The sequence below is a fragment of the Rana temporaria genome, chromosome 1 (genome assembly GCF_905171775.1).
Source record: "Rana temporaria chromosome 1, aRanTem1.1, whole genome shotgun sequence".
Classification (NCBI taxonomy): Eukaryota; Metazoa; Chordata; class Amphibia; order Anura; family Ranidae; genus Rana; species Rana temporaria.
In genome coordinates this window covers 432,456,599-432,474,270 of record NC_053489.1, presented here as the reverse complement: position 1 = coordinate 432,474,270, position 17,672 = coordinate 432,456,599, and the positions used below count along the sequence as shown (strand labels likewise).

General features: G+C 45.0%; 1 protein-coding gene across 2 annotated transcripts in view; it reads right to left on the bottom strand.

Annotated features, from left to right (window-relative positions):
• Positions 1-17,672, bottom strand: part of ABCG2 (ATP binding cassette subfamily G member 2 (Junior blood group)) — a 216,695-nt gene that overhangs the window by 15,024 nt on the left and 183,999 nt on the right. For both annotated transcript variants that reach the window (XM_040325764.1, XM_040325774.1), the window contains 5 exons: positions 11,568-11,720; positions 11,312-11,469; positions 10,553-10,704; positions 8,291-8,395; positions 3,859-4,103 (listed from right to left, as the gene is read on the bottom strand). In XM_040325764.1, the coding sequence (XP_040181698.1) occupies positions 3,859-4,103; positions 8,291-8,395; positions 10,553-10,704; positions 11,312-11,469; positions 11,568-11,720 (813 nt within the window). The remainder of the gene's footprint in view (positions 1-3,858; positions 4,104-8,290; positions 8,396-10,552; positions 10,705-11,311; positions 11,470-11,567; positions 11,721-17,672) is intronic.

Genomic DNA, 17,672 nt, shown 5'->3' with positions numbered 1-17,672 from the left:
TGGTACTCATAGGCGACGCTAACAGGCACGGATAGGTCGCATTTCATTTGGGTACAGTATACCCAGCTTTTTCAGCTGAAAATTTGCCTGGACAGGAAGGGGGTAAAAGTGCCAGTAGGCAAGTGGTTAAAAATGATTAAACATACACATAGAACAAACGATACCTAGTTTTACGCTCTACATGGGGAATAAATTAAACACACTCCAGTAGATTTACAAAGTAAACTGTAGAATAAATCAGATGACTATTCATGACAGACCCAATCAAATTATTTATTAAAACAAAATTGCGTATGCTGCTCCTGCGGGATCACTGTCATATTGTTAAACACATTTTGTGAATGTAAAGTATGATCTTGTATACTTGAAAAATCTTTAATAAACACCATTGAAACCAAAAAAAACAAGATTGCACCTTTTTTCAATTTCTAAAACTAAAAACAGCAAAACATTTGGCAAAGATATTGGTGTTCTAAGTTAAAAAACTGCCAACAACAGGCAATTATTAAAACTAATATTTAACACTGCTTTTAAAGGATGAAATGAGTGGTCTTGCTTTGTATCCAGCAAAATGAAAACACAAAAGCTATACAGTATTTGCTAGCTGTATGTTTGGCATCTGCTGCTAAGCAGATTGTAAAAACTGAGAAAAATCCAGTATTTGGAAACACTAAGCAAAGCTCACAATAAAAAAAATAAAAGCTTAAGTACTTTTTGAAAATTTGCTCACAGCAAAGCATGGCCTATTGATGTTCAAGTGGCAATGATACGGAGGAACAAAGAAGAAGATTAAGAGATTACATAAAATGATTTGACCTTAGATGCCAACTGGATTGTATAAAAGATTGGTAAAATATTTAAAAATGATTGGTATCAGGCTGATCGTTTAAGTACAAGCTGTAAGGATGAATTAGCTCCTAATTCCCTAATCACTGGGATAAGTGGGACTGCATTACTAAGAACCTGCCAAAAAGATCAAAGGGCACCGATTAGTGAGCCATTAAGCTAACTGTAGTGGAAAACAAGGATCATATCAGAACCAATTTAAGTCGGATAAGATGAAATGGTTTTAATGAACTGTGTACCACGCGTAGAAAGCCTTGAAAATCCTGTGCTAATGAGGTGTCGGGTACATTAAAGAGAGAGGTGCAAACAATGCAAAATCAGGCAGGACAATTAACTCCAATATTAGGAGAGCTAATTCTTGTCACAAGGTCCAGGGTGGTCACAGCTCTTTTTTGGATGAGAGACAGACATCCATTCAACATCAAAATTCCAATATTCCATTCACCCCAGTGACTGCTGTGAAACTTAACTGTTTGCTGGAAGAAAGAATTACCATTGGAAAGCGTTCTGTGCATGCCCATTGTATTAAATTATTGCTTATATAAACAATCAAGTCGTTTTACAGTGGTTTCTGGCTTTGAACCTCACATGCCTCAATACTGGATAGAGAGGCTGCCCATCAACATGATGTTCAATTAGTAAGTCAAGGCATTTTGGCTAGGCTACTTGCCGATTGTATTTCAGAGTCACATTTTTCCGGAAATCTATGCCATAAATCAGAATACCGTATATACTTGAGTATAAGCCAAGTTTTTAAGCAAATTTTTTGTGTGCTGAAATTGCACCCCTAGGCTTATACTCAAGTCACCTTTTTGCGCCTCATCTCCCGGACTTTGGGGACACGGTATGGGATGGCACACATATAGCCCCACTCTTCCTCTACAAGTGGACCTACAGCCGGGAAGCACCGATTTTTCAAACGTCATTTCTCCGGTAACTTTGGAGACCCGGTACCGGCCGGGGAGCACCGATTTTTGGCAGCGAATCTGTCGGAATTTGTGGGAAGTGGAGCTTTTCCCCCTTACAGATCGATGTGCCTGAAGATCTGAGCCGCACTCAGGATCTGGATAGAAGCCAACAGCTCAGCGGAGCTCTAGCAATGGCAGTCGCTCACCACACCATCGACACACCCCCAAGACCCAGAGGGCCAGTTATGGCCTGTACACACGATCCAAAAATAGGATGATAAATATCGTTTTCGAACCGATCGTACCATAATCGGATCGTTAGTACAGAGCTTTTGAGAGACGATCACAACAGTTCATCCAATATTATCCGATCAGACAAATGTGAATTTTTTTCTCGTGTGATACCAGATCGTACGATTTTCATTTGATCAGTATAGTTGTCGTCCGAAAATACAATATAAATACACTACAACACATTACATCACTTCTGATTTTTTATTCTGTTGTACGAGAATTTTCGTAACTTTAGTGACCTCTCCATTTTCAATATGCGACTAGCATGCAAACCCCCCCCCCCAAAAAAAAAAAACGGCCGATCTGTCCTTTGATTCTCGGATGGTGTGTACAGGCTAGAAGTGTAAAAGTGAAAGGATCATCGCTACTCCTGACCAGCCCAGGTGAATAAATAAGGAGCGGCCTCAGCTTGCATGTCTGGTCAGGAGTTGCGGTGATCATTTCCTCTTTACACCTACTAGCCCCCTGGAAGTAGTAGTGAGGTTATATAACCTTTTGCAGGGACTCCGTTTCTTCAACAGTTTGTGATCTGTCTCTTCAATTATTGCAATGCAGTATACAGTATTAGTTACAGGACAGTGGGAACATCTAGAATTATAAAGTGGGTATGTTGCACACAAAAACAACATGTTCAGAATTTACATTTTTTTTTTAAGAGGTCAGTCAAAACAATGACGTTTTTGACATCTTTGTGTGAGGGACACAAATATGCAAATAAAGGCTTAGCGAATGCCAACAGAGCCCACCTGGAGACTTCTATGCTAGTAAGAAAATATATTGTAGCATAGGGTCTTTAATAAGCCTGTAAGCTGTCCGAAAAATCCCATTCATGCCATCACTTTATTCACAAGGTAGTACAGGACATTACAAAGTCTTGTCATTTCCAATATGCCTTGCATTAACTACCCATAGATTTCCAACATTTTAGTTTTGGGTAAATCACCTTTTAAATGGGTAAAGAAAAAGATAATACACTTCTGAACACAATGTTCATAAATGACTATTTGTTAAATACATATTCTTTTGAGTTTAAAGGCCCAGGTACATAAAACGGTATTTTTTTCAGAAGCCTGGATTCACACATGTGCAATGCGAGAACCCGTGTAATTCCAGTGCGGGTTACCACATCGCATGTCACCTGCTGGCGGTTCACACAGCCCCATTGTCAATAGAAAGTTAATGACACCCCCAGATCTGTTTGCATATTGCAGTGCGAACTTTCAAATGCAGAAATCAGAGCGTATAGGTGTAAACACCTTTTTGGTGCAAATCCCATGCGATGTCCAACATCGCACAAGTGTGAACCTTTGAAGTTCTTTACATAATTATACATAATATGGTAGCAAGTAAGCAGTAAAGCTGGGTACACATGGGCTGAATGTCAGGAGACAACAGGCAATTCAAAAAAAAGAAAAAACGTCCGACATTCAGCCTGTGTGTAGGTCAGTCTGTCCGACAGAAGCCAGCCGGCTTCTGTCGGACATGCATGCTGGAAAACCAGCATCCAACCGACCCCAATCAGCGCTCTCAGCCAATAGCAGAGAGTGCTGATCAAAGTGTCGCCCTGTCCGAACACAACAGCTCACTGAACTCACTTTGCATGGTTAGTACAGCGGCACTGACCAGAGCTGCAGTTTTTTTTCGTTCAACACGCGGGGTCGAAAAAAAAAAAAAAAAAAGAAAAATGTATATTGTGCACCAGGCTTAAAACACAAACATTATTGTACCACAAATTAGCATAGCACTATTTGTTTATTTTATAACAAAAAGATGGGGGGGGGGGGTTGGAGAGGAGACATAATAGGCTTACCTGGGCTATGGATGCTTGTGGATTTCCAAGGAGATTTTTAAAAGTTCTTTTTGAAACCCACTTCAACTGGTGGAAGAATGAAGTGTTATAAGTGATCTGTCTGTTAAAGAAATTGGTCTTCACTTTTTCACCGATAGACATTTTCTCCAACTCTGCCTTGGTCTCTTTGTAAAAGCTGGAATTGCAGAACTCCGCAGATAATTTTTCCACAACTGTTTGAGAGCCACCATCATTTACTTCAGTACCTTAAAAAAAAAAAAAAACACATTTTATTTAAAAAAGGCACCTTCTTTAAGGCTGGGTTTCACACTTTAGCGAATTGGATGCAGTTTCCCCATTATTTTAGTTCAAGAGGTTTTAGGGCGAATGAAACCTCTAAACCCGAAAACCGTGCTAGTTACATTTCCTCCTTCATGGTCCCCCTCCATGACTTTACCAATAATAACAACACAACCATTGGTCCCTCCACACATGCCAGGGTGTTTGGTGTAATCCTTAACCCTGACCTCTCCTTCAGCCCCCACATCCTGTCACTTGATAAATCCTGGATAAAGCGGAGGTTCACCCAAATAACAACACTGTACTAAACACATCAATGTACAATCTAGATACACAATAGCCCTAAGATTTTTTTTTTTTTACACATTTAATTACTTTAATAATTTATACTTAGTAGGCATCTCCCCGGCGCGGCAGTGTTTTCTGGGAGTTCAGCGCAGTGTGTACTGGGAGCACAGTGTTGTGCTTCACAAGATACAACGCAAACGCCATCCTTCGAAATCCCGCGAGATTGTCCAGTAAGAAGCACCGCGTGATGCCGGTCACGTGATGGGGTCGTTGCTGAGATAGCCGCTTCCAGGAAATGATTGCTTGTGGGCTTCAGAATGCCCACAAGCAAAATGGAAACTCCCTGAAACTTATTTTATAACTACTTATTTGCCACGAAAACGGACAGCGGATGTTTACAGAGACCTAACAAGTGAATGTACCATAGTATACTGAAACCCCATTGAAGGCTTAAAAAATAAAAATAAAAAGATCGGCCGCGGAACCCCCGCTTTAAGCAGGCTATCCCCCCCCCCCCCTTCAGTCTATTATGAATTCTGCTGCTAGACTAATACACCTCACCAACCGATCCGTGACTGCTGTTCCTCTCTGCCAATCCATTCACTGGCTTCCCCTACCCCACCGTGTAAAATTCAAAATGCTAACCATAACATACAAGACCATTCACAACATCACCCCCATCTACCTCACCAACCTCATCTGCAGATATCGCCCAAATCGTCCCCTCTGCTCCTCCCAGGACCTCCTGCTCTCTAGCTCCCTTGTTACCTCCTCCCATGCTCCCCTTCAGGACTTCTGCAGAGCTTCTCCCATCCTCTGGAACTCCCTGTCCCAGTATGTCTGATTAGCCCCTACCCTGTCCACCTTTAGGAGATCCCTGAAAACTCATTTATTCATGGAAGCCTATCCCACACCCACCTAACAACTGTCCCCGAGCCACCCCCATCAAATCATTCTCTGCAGCCATTACCTTTTGTACCACCACCCCCCTCCCTTTAGAATGTAAGCTCTTCGAGCAGGATCCTAATTGAGTTGTCCCCCCCCCTATACATTGTAAAGCGCTACGTAAACTGTTGGCGCTATATAAATCATGTATAATAAAAATAATAAGATCCCCTTTTCCCTATGTTAAAGCTGAACCCAGATATAAACTGCTTCCCAGTTACTGTGTCCGCCTCCACTGTATACAGCAAGAAATACAGACCTTAGATCATCAGCATGGCTCTTCCAGTTTAATGTTCATTCGCTTTGGCTCCTCCTGTCTATGTGCAGGAGCTGGCTTTAGTGAGGTCTGAGGTGTGCACTGTGCAGGCAGTCAGCGGGGAGACATGTCGGCTGCCACGTGTGGGACCACTGGTACCCCGCAAGTGCTGGCACACCCCATTAGGCAAGCAACAGGAGCTCAGCGCCTGAATTGGTTCTGGCACTGGGCTCTGGGAATTAGCACAGAGTGCATAAGCCAGTTTATTCTGGGGGAGGGAACCAGGATCACAAGCTCCTGTCCCAGCGGATCACCAGGGCTTGGTCGCAAGTGCGACCTTTGCGATCCTGGCAGTTCCGCCACTGTGCAAAAGTTTTAGGCAGGTGTAGAAAAAATTCTCTAAATTAAGAATGCTTTCAGAAATAGTGTTAATCGCTAATTTTTATCAATTTACAAAATGAAATGTAAATGAACAGAAGATAAATTCAAATCAAATTCAATATTTGGTGTGGCCACCCTATATCTTCAAATTAGGATCAATTCTTGGCAGGTAGGTTTTTCAAAACATCTTGGAGAACTAATCACAGATCTTCTGTGGATGTAGGCTGTCTCAATCCTTTTGTCTCTTCATATCATCCCAGACAGACTTGATGATGTTGAGATCAGTGCTCTGTGGGAGCCAAACCATCATTTCCAGGACTCCTTGTTCTTCTTTACGATGAAGAGATGGTTTTAAAATGACACTGGCTGCATGTTTGGGGTCATTGTTCTGTTGCAGAGTAAATTTGGGGCCAGTCAAACGCCTCACTGATGGTATGGCATGATGAATAAGTATCTGCCTGTATCTCTCAGCATTGAGGACACTATTGATCCTGACCAAATCTTTAACTCCATTTGCATAAATGAAGCCTCAAACTTGCAAGGAACCACCACCATGCCTCACTGTTGCCTGCAGACACTCAGTATTGTACCGCTCTCCAGCCCTTCGTGAACAAACTGTACTGAAGAGTCATAATTTGAAATATTTGGCTGTATCAAAAGGCAGTCTGTTCGCAAAGTATTTGAGAGTGGTACAATAATAAGTGTTTGCACGCAACAGTAAAGTATGGTGGAGGCTCCTTTCAAGTTTGGGGGTGCATTTCTGCAAATGGAGTTGGAGATCTGGTCTGGATCAACGGTGTCCTCAATTCTGCGAAATACTGGCAGATAAATGTATTTAAAATCGATGTACAACCCTGAAAATAGGGAGCAAATTGTGTATGCGTTAGGGTTGTCCCGATACCGATACTTGTATCGGTATTGGGACCGATACTGAGCATTTGCGCGAGTACTTGTACTCATGCAAATGCTCCCGATGCTTCACGATACTTTTTTTTTTCAGAGAGCGGGTGGTGAGGAGGCCGACAGCGGGTGGAGAGGGGGCGGAGAGCAGTCCTCGGGTATGTCACTAATGGAGAAGAGCTGCTTCTGCCGTCTAGTCCCCAAAGAGAAAGCCAAGCCCCCCCCCCCCGCCGCCGTCTAGTTGATCAGCGCAGGGAACATTACAGCTTTCATTTGAATAGCTGTGTGTTCCCTGCGGCAGGGGGGAGGGGGGGGGGGCTTGGCTTTCTCTTTGGGGACAAGGCTGCATTTGGGGACACTTGGCTGCATTTGGGCACACTTGGACACATTTAAAAAAAAGTATCGGTAATCAGTATCAGATATGGGAACATATCAGGCTGCAATAATAGGAACCGGTGAGGCTGCACATGGGCACAGATCAGGCTGCATTGATGGGCAATGGTGAGGCTGCATTAATAGGCACTGGTGAGGCTATAGACACTCTTATTTTGCTTCAAAGTTCAAAATGTAATTTTTTTCCCCTGAAACTTCCCTCAGAAAATTAAGGTTCGTGTTATACACCTGTGCGCGTTATACGCCGATAAATACTGTACTTATCCATCATGACAAAATTTCTATGCAAAACAATTCACCGCTTTGAGATTCAAAAATCTGGCATAATCATACCACCAGGGAGGTTAAAAGGCAAAAAAGGTAGTCACCAAAATATTGATATGAATTTCTCTTCTGTTCATTTACATTCCAGTTTGTTATATAGAATATAGAAATTAAAATGGCATATTAAAAGACATGTAAAGCAGGGTGTGGACTATATTCAAGATCCACCTATTCATTGAGGGTCCTCTCCCTCATCTAATTGGCTGCAAAAAAATGTCAAAACACACCCATGCTGGAAAAAAATAAAATAAAAATTACCCTACTTATCTTCTCACGGCCTCTTTAACACAGGGGGTTGATGTCACCATTCCAAGATTCCAAAGAATAAAAATGTGCCCAAAGTTCACAATATGATGCACAGTGGTTTATTTTACCGACATGTGGGCTACTTGGCATTTCTTGCGATCTCGCCAAAAGCATGGGGACATCACCTTTACCTAAGCACCACGGCAGGGGGTACATTAACTAACTTATGCTTGCTGCAAATGAGTTTTGCATTCTCATACAAGTCTATTATTTTGAAAAGCCAAAACAAATCATATACAGTTTAGAAGGAGGTCAAATGCACCGGTCAATAAATTCTCGAAAGCATCTCAAACTGATACTATCAACACATGCCCAAAACCAGTCCACACAGATCCTAAAACTTAGCCACAGCTTCCTTACCTAAATCAACTTCTTCCAATTTGCTAAGAGCAACAGCTGTTGAATCTCCATTGATGATGTCCAAAAAGAAGTCAGCAGGGTTGTTATGAGATTCACATTCATAACCTAAATAAAAAGAAAAGTGCAGTACAATAACTAATTCATTTTGCACACACGACTTTAAGACTATTCAAAGCAGTCGTAAAAATACTAAAGTTCTTTGTAGTCTGTATTTTCACATAAAAGGGACTAGCGTAATGAGTGATGCAACATTTAGAGCCGGTTTACACAGGGGTGGCACGACTTTGGGGGCGACTCAGCAAGGCGATCTCAAGACGACTTGAGAGGCGACTTGCAAAATGACTTCTGTATTGAAGTCAATGCAAGTCGCCCCCAAAGACGTACAAGAACCTTTTTCTAAGTCGGAGCGACTCGCGTCGCTCCAATTAGAACGGTTCTATTGAATAGAGCGGAGGCGACTGAGTCACCTGACGAGTTGCCCCTGTGTGAACCAGCTCTTACTTGGACCTAGAAAAGGCGATGAGTTGAACGCAATTTCTTAGCAGAAAAAGTAGATAAACTTGCCACTGGTGAAAGCTCTACAGCCTACACCATCATAGGCCGAATGTAGCATATAACTGAACCCATGCTCACGTTTAGTAGGGAGCTGCATTAAAGCTCAGATTAAGGCAAAGTTTTTTTTCTAGTTTTTGATAGGCCTGTGAAGGATTAGTACCCGTGTTGAAAGTTAAACGCTGTCTGCTTCCCCTTCTGGAGAGATTTCACCTCACTTCCTATCTAATTGATTAATTTCAGGAGATGAAAGTTACTCAAATAGGGGCACAGACAGCAATAAAAACGTAAGAAGGATCTTAATCTCCCCTACTCAAAAAAAAAATAAAAAATGTTTTTATTGATGTCCATTTCTATAGTGGGGAGATTTCCTTTCATTTTCTGTTCTGTCTGACACCAATCAAAGACACAGTAAAGTTGACCATACCTGGTTTGAATTTCAGCCAATGCCTGGTAAATTGCACCACAATTCAAGCTGTGGCCCGGCAAACACCAGCTGGCTCAATTTAATAATCACATTGGGCTGGGTGGAAAAATTAATCCAAACAGTGACTACCTCCTATCAGACGCAGTCAGTGTTTGGATATTCATGCAGCCATAGGTGCTGCTGCAGCTGTTTGAATACAATAGCGAGCAGTGGAGATTTCTCCATCTACGCAGTTTAGCACGGATGGTGGAATCGATTCACTGTCGCTCGTTCAAGCTGCAGGCTGAACATAATAAATCTAGCCATGTATGGCTATGAGGAAAAAAAATGGGAGTAGAGAGAGGAACAGTAAGTTAACAGAAACTTGAATCCTTTTCCTCCACTTCAAACCAAACCTAAAAAAAAAAAAAAAAAAAAAAGTTCCGGCTGGAGTTGTGCTTCAACATGTCAATCACCCGAGCAAATTGGAAAGTACATACTTTTCTGTTGTGCATTATATTACTTAAAAGCATTTTACCTCTCCGGCAGCTGTTTTAGACCACAGTAGGGGGCAATGTGGTGCGCTTTTCAGAGCATCACAAACAGCTCCCTTTTTTTGTATAAACTTTATTTGAAGTGTACAAAAGTATACTTCATTGATGTCGCTGTACAGCAGCATGATAGGCTGTGCTGCACTGCTTTACAGTGCCATGCGATTCTGTACAGCAATCTGTGATAAAATGCTGCGGATTGTCCACTTGCCATGTCACCTGGCCATGTCACCTGGCCATGTCACCTGCCACAAGTTGTGGATTGTCCACAATGCAAGCAATTACATTTTTTTTATGTTTTTTTTTTGTTATGGTTTTTCATCATTTGCCATCATTTTTTAAATTTCTGTAAAAAAATAGGTCACCTTTAAAAACGCCTATAAACGAAATCGCAGCAAAACGCTGGTACCGCGTTTTGCGTCTGAAACGCAAAAACGTTTGCATCTGAACCAATTTTTTTCGCTTCTGAAAAAACAAGCATAAACGCAACTGCCGAAAAATGCAGAAAAACGTGACTGTGTGCATGGACACATAGGATAACATTGAATGTGTTCAGTTGAAAAAGCTGTCCAAATGCCTCTGAACACGCGTTTACCAGCGTCTCGTGTGCATGGGGCCTTAGGACTAAATCACTTTGTGTTTAAACAATAAAAGCCAATGATCTACCATCCGTGCCCCTACCCTCATTAAAAGGCCAAATATGAATGAAACACATCTAAAATCAATCCATGAAGTACCATCTAAGCCTCTTACCCAGCTCTCCAAAGTACTCCAGTGCATGCTGAGCAGGCCCATGATACAATGCTCTTCCTGCAGCCAGTAGAGTGAGGCTATCAAACAGTCTGAAGATGGAATAACGAGGCTGGTGTATAGAAAATATGATAGTCTTGCCTTGCTTTGACATCCTAACAAATAAAAAGACAAAAACACTAAAATGCTACTCAAGAAAAAAGACATAGAATTAAATATAGCAAAATATATATTTTTTTTAAATGCTACGTATCAACATGCAGGTTGTTAAGGAGCATAAAAGCCGCTCAAAGCCTGTTATTTTAATTGTTATAAGGAAAAATTGTGAACATATTCCATTAGGCGCACTGCAACTGATCAGCCATTTCAGGTAGGCTTCTATGCAACTGTGAATCACCAATACAGTTTTATTTTTATTTTCTTAGGCACAATGCAGTGATGACCTAAGACACGTCTGTTTTAGGTTGTTGCCATTTGTGCAGGTTTACAGTAAATGTTAATTTTATGATAAAACATTGCATCTCAATAAAATTGTCAGCAATATAAAATAACGGTTCAAAAATATCTGAAAAAAAAAAAATTAAACCCATTCTTGTGCCCAGGCAAAAATAATAATCTGATGAGCATTAAAGAACAGGAACACGTGCCATGTAAAATGCCAGGACTGCAGTGGTAGAATAGGTGAAACTACAGAGTCAGCTTGCATTGGGACAGATAATATAGACAGAAGTAGCAATCAGATCAGTTTTATGGCTCCTTTACCTTTTTAGCAGCATCAGAACAGCATTGGCAGTGCTGGCATCCAAACCAGTGGTTGGCTCATCCAAGAATAACACCCCCGGGTCAGTAATGAGCTCCATACCAATATTTGTTCTCTTCCTCTCTCCTCCAGACACACCACGGATGAGCTGAGTGCCAACCTAAATACCAAGTACAAGATAAGGATTGTCATTTTACATGCAAGAGAAGAAAACAGCATTCCCGTAGACATAGATACTATAGCTTCAATCCACACTACCTTTGCATCAGCCACTTTTGTTAGTCCGAGTTCCTTGATGATCTGATTGATACGTTCATCTTTCTCCTTTTGTCTTAGTGATCTGGGTAATCTCAAAGCTGCAGAAAATTGAAGGTTCTCTCTAACAGTCAATGTACCCATCACAACATCATCCTAAAACATAATGAGACATATGAGACAACATGCAGAGACTAAATAGAAAATATCTCCAAAAATATTTTAATCAAGGTCTATAGCAAGCCACAATTAAAAGGGGTTGTAAATGTTCATTTTTATTTTCTAAATAGGTTCCTTTAAGCAAGTGCATAGTTGGTTCACTTACCTTTTCCTTCGATTTCCCTTCTAAATGTTTTTTTTGTTTGTCTGAATTTCTCACTTCCTGTTTCTCCTCAGTGAGGTCGCCCCCATCATCCGGCTGGTGGTTAGACAGCGTGCTCGCCCCCTCCCTTGGGACTACATCCCTGCGGGCAGAACACAGCATCTCCCCGCAGGGATGTAGTCCCAAGGGAGGGGGCGAGCACGCTTACTAACCCCCTCCCAGAACGGCTCGGATGATGGGGGCAAGCTTACTGAGGAAAAAACAGAAAGTGAGAAATTCAGACAAACAAAAAAAACATTTAGAAGGGAAATCGAAGGAAAAGGTTAGTGAACCAACAATGCACTAGCTTAAAGGAAACCATTTAGAAAATAAAAAAACAAACCTTTACAACCACTTTAAAGAGTGCTACAGTATGTCCAAATTCCACTAGATCTACCTAATTAACTAGAATGTCTAAAATCTAAGAACTAAGCTTAAAGTTGTTGTAAAGTCGGAAGTTTTTTTTTTTTTTTTTTAATCTTAATGCATTCTATGCATTAAGATAAAAAAAAACTTTTGTGTGCAACAGCACCCCCTGAGGCCTTGTACTCACGGCAGGACATGTCAGATGAAAACGGTCTGCAGACCGTTTCCATCGGACATGTCTGGCCGGGGACTGCTCGGGGACTTCTGTTCGATGGCTATACACACCATCGAACAGAAGCCCGCGCGTAAACATTACGCGGGGCGTGTCCGCGGTGTCGCCGCGTCGATGACGCGGTGTCGCCGCGACAATGACGCGGCGACGTGGGCGGGCCGCCTTAAAAATGCTTCCACGCATGCGTCGAAGTCATTCGACGCATGCGAGGGATGCGGGCGGCAGGACATGTACGGTAGGTCTGTACAGACGACCGTACATGTCCGGGCGGACAGGTTTCCAGCGGACTGTTTTAAAACAAGTCCGGGAAACAGTTGTCCGCTGGAAACCTGTCCGATCCGTCCCAAAATGGTCCGCTCGGGCCAACACACGGCCAAACATGTCTGCTGAAACTGGTCTGCGGACCAGTTTCAGCAGACATGTTTGGTCGTGAGTACGGGGCCTAATACTTACCTGAGCCAATCAGGAGTAGCTCGGCTTGGGTGCTCCCATAGCAAGCTGCTTTCTGTGGGGGCACTCAACAGGAGGGAGTGGCTAGGAGAGGCAAAGAGGGACCCGAGATAACACGTTTGTTATTTTTATAGAAAAAGAAAAACACTTTACAAACACTTTAAGGCTCTTGTACTGGGGCTGCCCCTGCACTACACAAGTTTAATGCACACTTGAGGTCCGGGGGGTGAAAAGCCGCTTTAGGCCTCTTGCACACGGTAGTGATATCGGGGAACAGGAGAAAGTGCAGAAAAGGGCAATCAAACTGATAAGAGGCATGCAGGAGCTCAGCTATGAGGAAAGATTAGATTAGAGGAACTGAATTTATTCACTCTTGAGAAGGAGAATAAGGGGGGATATGATCAACATGTACAAATACATAAGGGGTCCATATCAGGCCCGGACTGGGACAAAAAATAGGCCCGGGCATTTTAGACTAAGCAGCCCGGGGGGGGGGGGGTGGGGGCACGCGGCGGGGGTTAATGATGGAATGCCCGCACAGAGAGAGAGACTGCTCCACATTTGTGGCACAGAGAGAGAAATCACTCCACATTGCTGGAACAGAGAGAAATCGTTCGACATTTCCCGTTGTTGTACTGAAGTCAGTTGATAGATCGGAGTCTGTATAACCAGTCTGCACATTGATAGATTGAAATTCTGCCAGTTCAGCAGAAATTTCAATCTATTTATGATGGCCTAAGTCCACCAGTCTCTGAATTTAATAATATCCTCAAATCTTCTGAAAGGGGTTCTCAACTTAGGTTTAGAAATTCACTTTGAACTCCACCTTATTTCCAGAACTCTTATTATGTATTAGATGTGCAAAGAATAAGGTGAGAGAACATCTAATACCTATAAAGAGTAATGAAAATAAGGTGGAGTACAAAGTGAAATATCTGGAGGGACTGGCTGAGGTTAAAACAGGCAGGGAGGAAATTAGGCATCACCTCCTTACTGTCTGTCAAATGCCTCTGAAAAGTGACATGAGAATTGATAACTTTTCAGTGGAGTATCTGTGAGTGCAAGCCTTTTGGCTCACACTGGTGCTCAACATTTTTTTGGGGGGAAGCAATCAAACTGAACAAAAACATCAAATGCAGCCACTGTGCCCCATTATATGCAGCCACGGTGCCCCCATCAAATGCAGCCACTGTGCCCCATCAAATGCAGCCACTGTGCCCCATCAAATGCAGCCACTGTGCCCCATCAAATGCAGCCACTGTGCCCCATCAAATGCAGCCATTGTGCCCCATCAAATGCAGCCATTGTGCCCCATCAAATGCAGCCACTGTGCCCCATCAAATGCAGCCACTGTGCCCCATCAAATGCAGCCACTGTGCCCCATCAAATGCAGCCACTGTGCCCCATCAAATGCAGCCACTGTGCCCCATCAAATGCAGCCACTGTGCCCCATCAAATGCAGCCACTGTGCCCCATCAAATGCAGCCACTGTGCCCCATCAAATGCAGCCACTGTGCCCCATCAAATGCAGCCACTGTGTCCCATCAAATGCAGCCACTGTGCCCCATCAAATGCAGCCACTTTGTCCCATCAAATGCAGGCCAGCAGGCCATTTGGGCATTTTTTTCAACTGCCCCTGAACACATTTAATGTTATCCTATGTGTCCATGCACACATTCGTTTTTTTTGCGTTTTAAAGCAGTTGGGTTTAATCTTGTTTTTTCAGAAGCAAAATTTTGGGTTCAGACGCAAAAGTTTTCGCGTTTCAGACGCAAATCGCGGCAAAACGCTGCTAAATGCGGCAAAAAGTGGTACCGGCGTTTTTCCGCGATTTCGTTTATAGGCGTTTTTAAAGGTGACCTATTTTTTTACATTAGAAATCTCAAAAATGATGGCAAATTATGAAAAACCATAAAAAAAAACATAAAAAAATGTAATTGCTTGCATTGCATTGTGGACAATCCACAACTTGTGGCAGGTGACATGGCCAGGTGATTTGGCAAGTGGATAATCCACTTGTGGCAGGTGACGTGACAAGTGGACAATCCACAACTTGTGGCAGGTGTCGTGGTCAGGTGACGTGGCAAGTGGACAATCCACAACTTGTGGCAGGTGACATGGCCAGTTGACGTGGCAGGAGACGTGGCCAGGTGATGTGGCAGGTGACGTGGCAGGTGACGTGGCCAGGTGACATGGCAAGTGGACAATCCACAACTTGTGGCAGGTGACATGGCCAGGTGATTTGGCAAGTGGATAATCCACTTGTGGCAGGTGACGTGACAAGTGGACAATCCACAACTTGTGGCAGGTGACATGGCCAGGTGACGCGGCCAGTGGACAATCCACAACTTGTGGCAGGTGACATGGCCAGGTGATTTGGCAAGTGGATAATCCACTTGTGGCAGGTGACGTGACAAGTGGACAATCCACAACTTGTGGCAGGTGACATGGCCAGGTGACGCGGCCAGTGGACAATCCACAACTTGTGGCAGGTGGCGTGGCCAGGTGACATGGCAGATGACGTGGCAAGTGGACAATCCACAACTTGTGGCAGGTGACGTGGCCAGTTGACGTGGCAGGTGACGTGGCCAGTGGACATTCCACAACTTGTGGCAGGTGACGTGGCCAGGTGACGTGGCAGGTGACGTGGCCAGGTGACATGGCAAGTGGACAATCCACAACTTGTGGCAGGTGACGTGGCCAGGTGACATGGCAGATGACGTGGCAAGTGGACAATACACAACTTGAGGCAGGTGACGTGGCAAGTGGACAATCCACAACTTGTGGCAGGTGACGTGGCCAGTTGACGTGGCAGGTGACGTGGCCAGTGGACATTCCACAACTTGTGGCAGGTGATGTGGCCAGGTGATGTGGCAGGTGACGTGGCCAGGTGATGTGGCAGGTGACGTGGCCAGGTGACGTGGCAGGTGACGTGGCCAGGTGACGTGGCAGGTGACGTGGCCAGGTGACATGGCCAGTGGACAATCCACAACTTGTGGCTGGTGACGTGGCCAGGTGACGTGGCCAGTGGACAATCCACAACTTGTGGCAGGTGGCGTGGCCAGGTGACATCGCAGATGACATGGCAAGTGGACAATACACAACTTCAAGCAGGTGACGTGGCAAGTGGACAATCCACAACTTGTGGTAAGTGACGTGGCCAGGTGACGTGGCAGGTGACGTGGCCAGGTGACATGGCAAGTGGACAATCCACAACTTGTGGCAGGTGACATGGCCAGGTGACGCGGCCAGTGGACAATCCACAACTTGTGGCAGGTGGCGTGGCCAGGTGACATGGCAGATGACGTGGCAAGTGGACAATACACAACTTGAGGCAGGTGACGTGGCAAGTGGACAATCCACAACTTGTGGCAGGTGACGTGGCCAGTTGACGTGGCAGGTGACGTGGCCAGTGGACATTCCACAACTTGTGGCAGGTGACGTGGCCAGGTGACGTGGCAGGTGACGTGGCCAGTGGACATTCCACAACTTGTGGCAGGTGACGTGGCCAGGTGACGTGGCAGGTGACGTGGCCAGGTGACATGGCAAGTGGACAATCCACAACTTGTGGCAGGTGACGTGGCCAGGTGACATGGCAGATGATGTGGCAAGTGGACAATACACAACTTGAGGCAGGTGACGTGGCAAGTGGACAATCCACAACTTGTGGCAGGTGACGTGGCCAGTTGACGTGGCAGGTGACGTGGCCAGTGGACATTCCACAACTTGTGGCAGGTGACGTGGCCAGGTGATGTGGCAGGTGACGTGGCCAGGTGACGTGGCAGGTGAAGTGGCCAGGTGACATGGCCAGTGGACAATCCACAACTTGTGGCTGGTGACGTGGCCAGGTGACGTGGCCAGTGGACAATCCACAACTTGTGGCAGGTGGCGTGGCCAGGTGACATCGCAGATGACATGGCAAGTGGACAATACACAACTTCAAGCAGGTGACGTGGCAAGTGGACAATCCACAACTTGTGGTAAGTGACGTGGCCAGGTGATGTGGCAGGTGACGTTGCCAGGTCACGTGGCCAGTGGACAATCCACAACTTGTGGCAATTGAGGTGGCCAGTTGATGTGGCAGGTGACGTGGCCAGTGGACAATCCACAACTTGTGGCAGGTGACGTGGCCAGGTAACGTGGCAGGTGATGTGGCCAGGTGACGTGGCAGGTGACGTGGCCAGGTGACATGGCAAGTGGACAATCCACAACTTGTGGCAGGTAACGTGGCCAGGTGACGTGGCCAGTGGACAATCCACAACTTGTGGCAGGTGACGTGGCCAGGTGATTTGGCAAGTGCATAATCCACTTGTGGCAGGTGACATGGCAAGTGGACAATCCACAACTTGTGGCAGGTGACGTGGCCAGGTGACATGGCAGGTGACGTGGCCAGTGGACAATCCACAACTTGTGGCAGGTGGCGCACTCGGCCAGCTCAGTGGTCTTTTTGCAGGACATTAGAGCAGCCCAGGGGGCAAATGCATTCTTGCAACCCAGCCCAGTCCGCCCCAAGGGCCTTGGTACACCTCTGGGTAGAAGTGACATGCGGGCCACCGAGGGCCGTTCGCGGGCCGCCGAGGGCCGTTCGCGGGCCGCGATCGGCCCGCGGGCCGCCAAGGGCCATTAGCGGACCGCCAAGGGCCATTAGCGGGCCGCTACCGGCCCGCGGGCCGCCGCGGCCATATGCCCGGTATGCCCT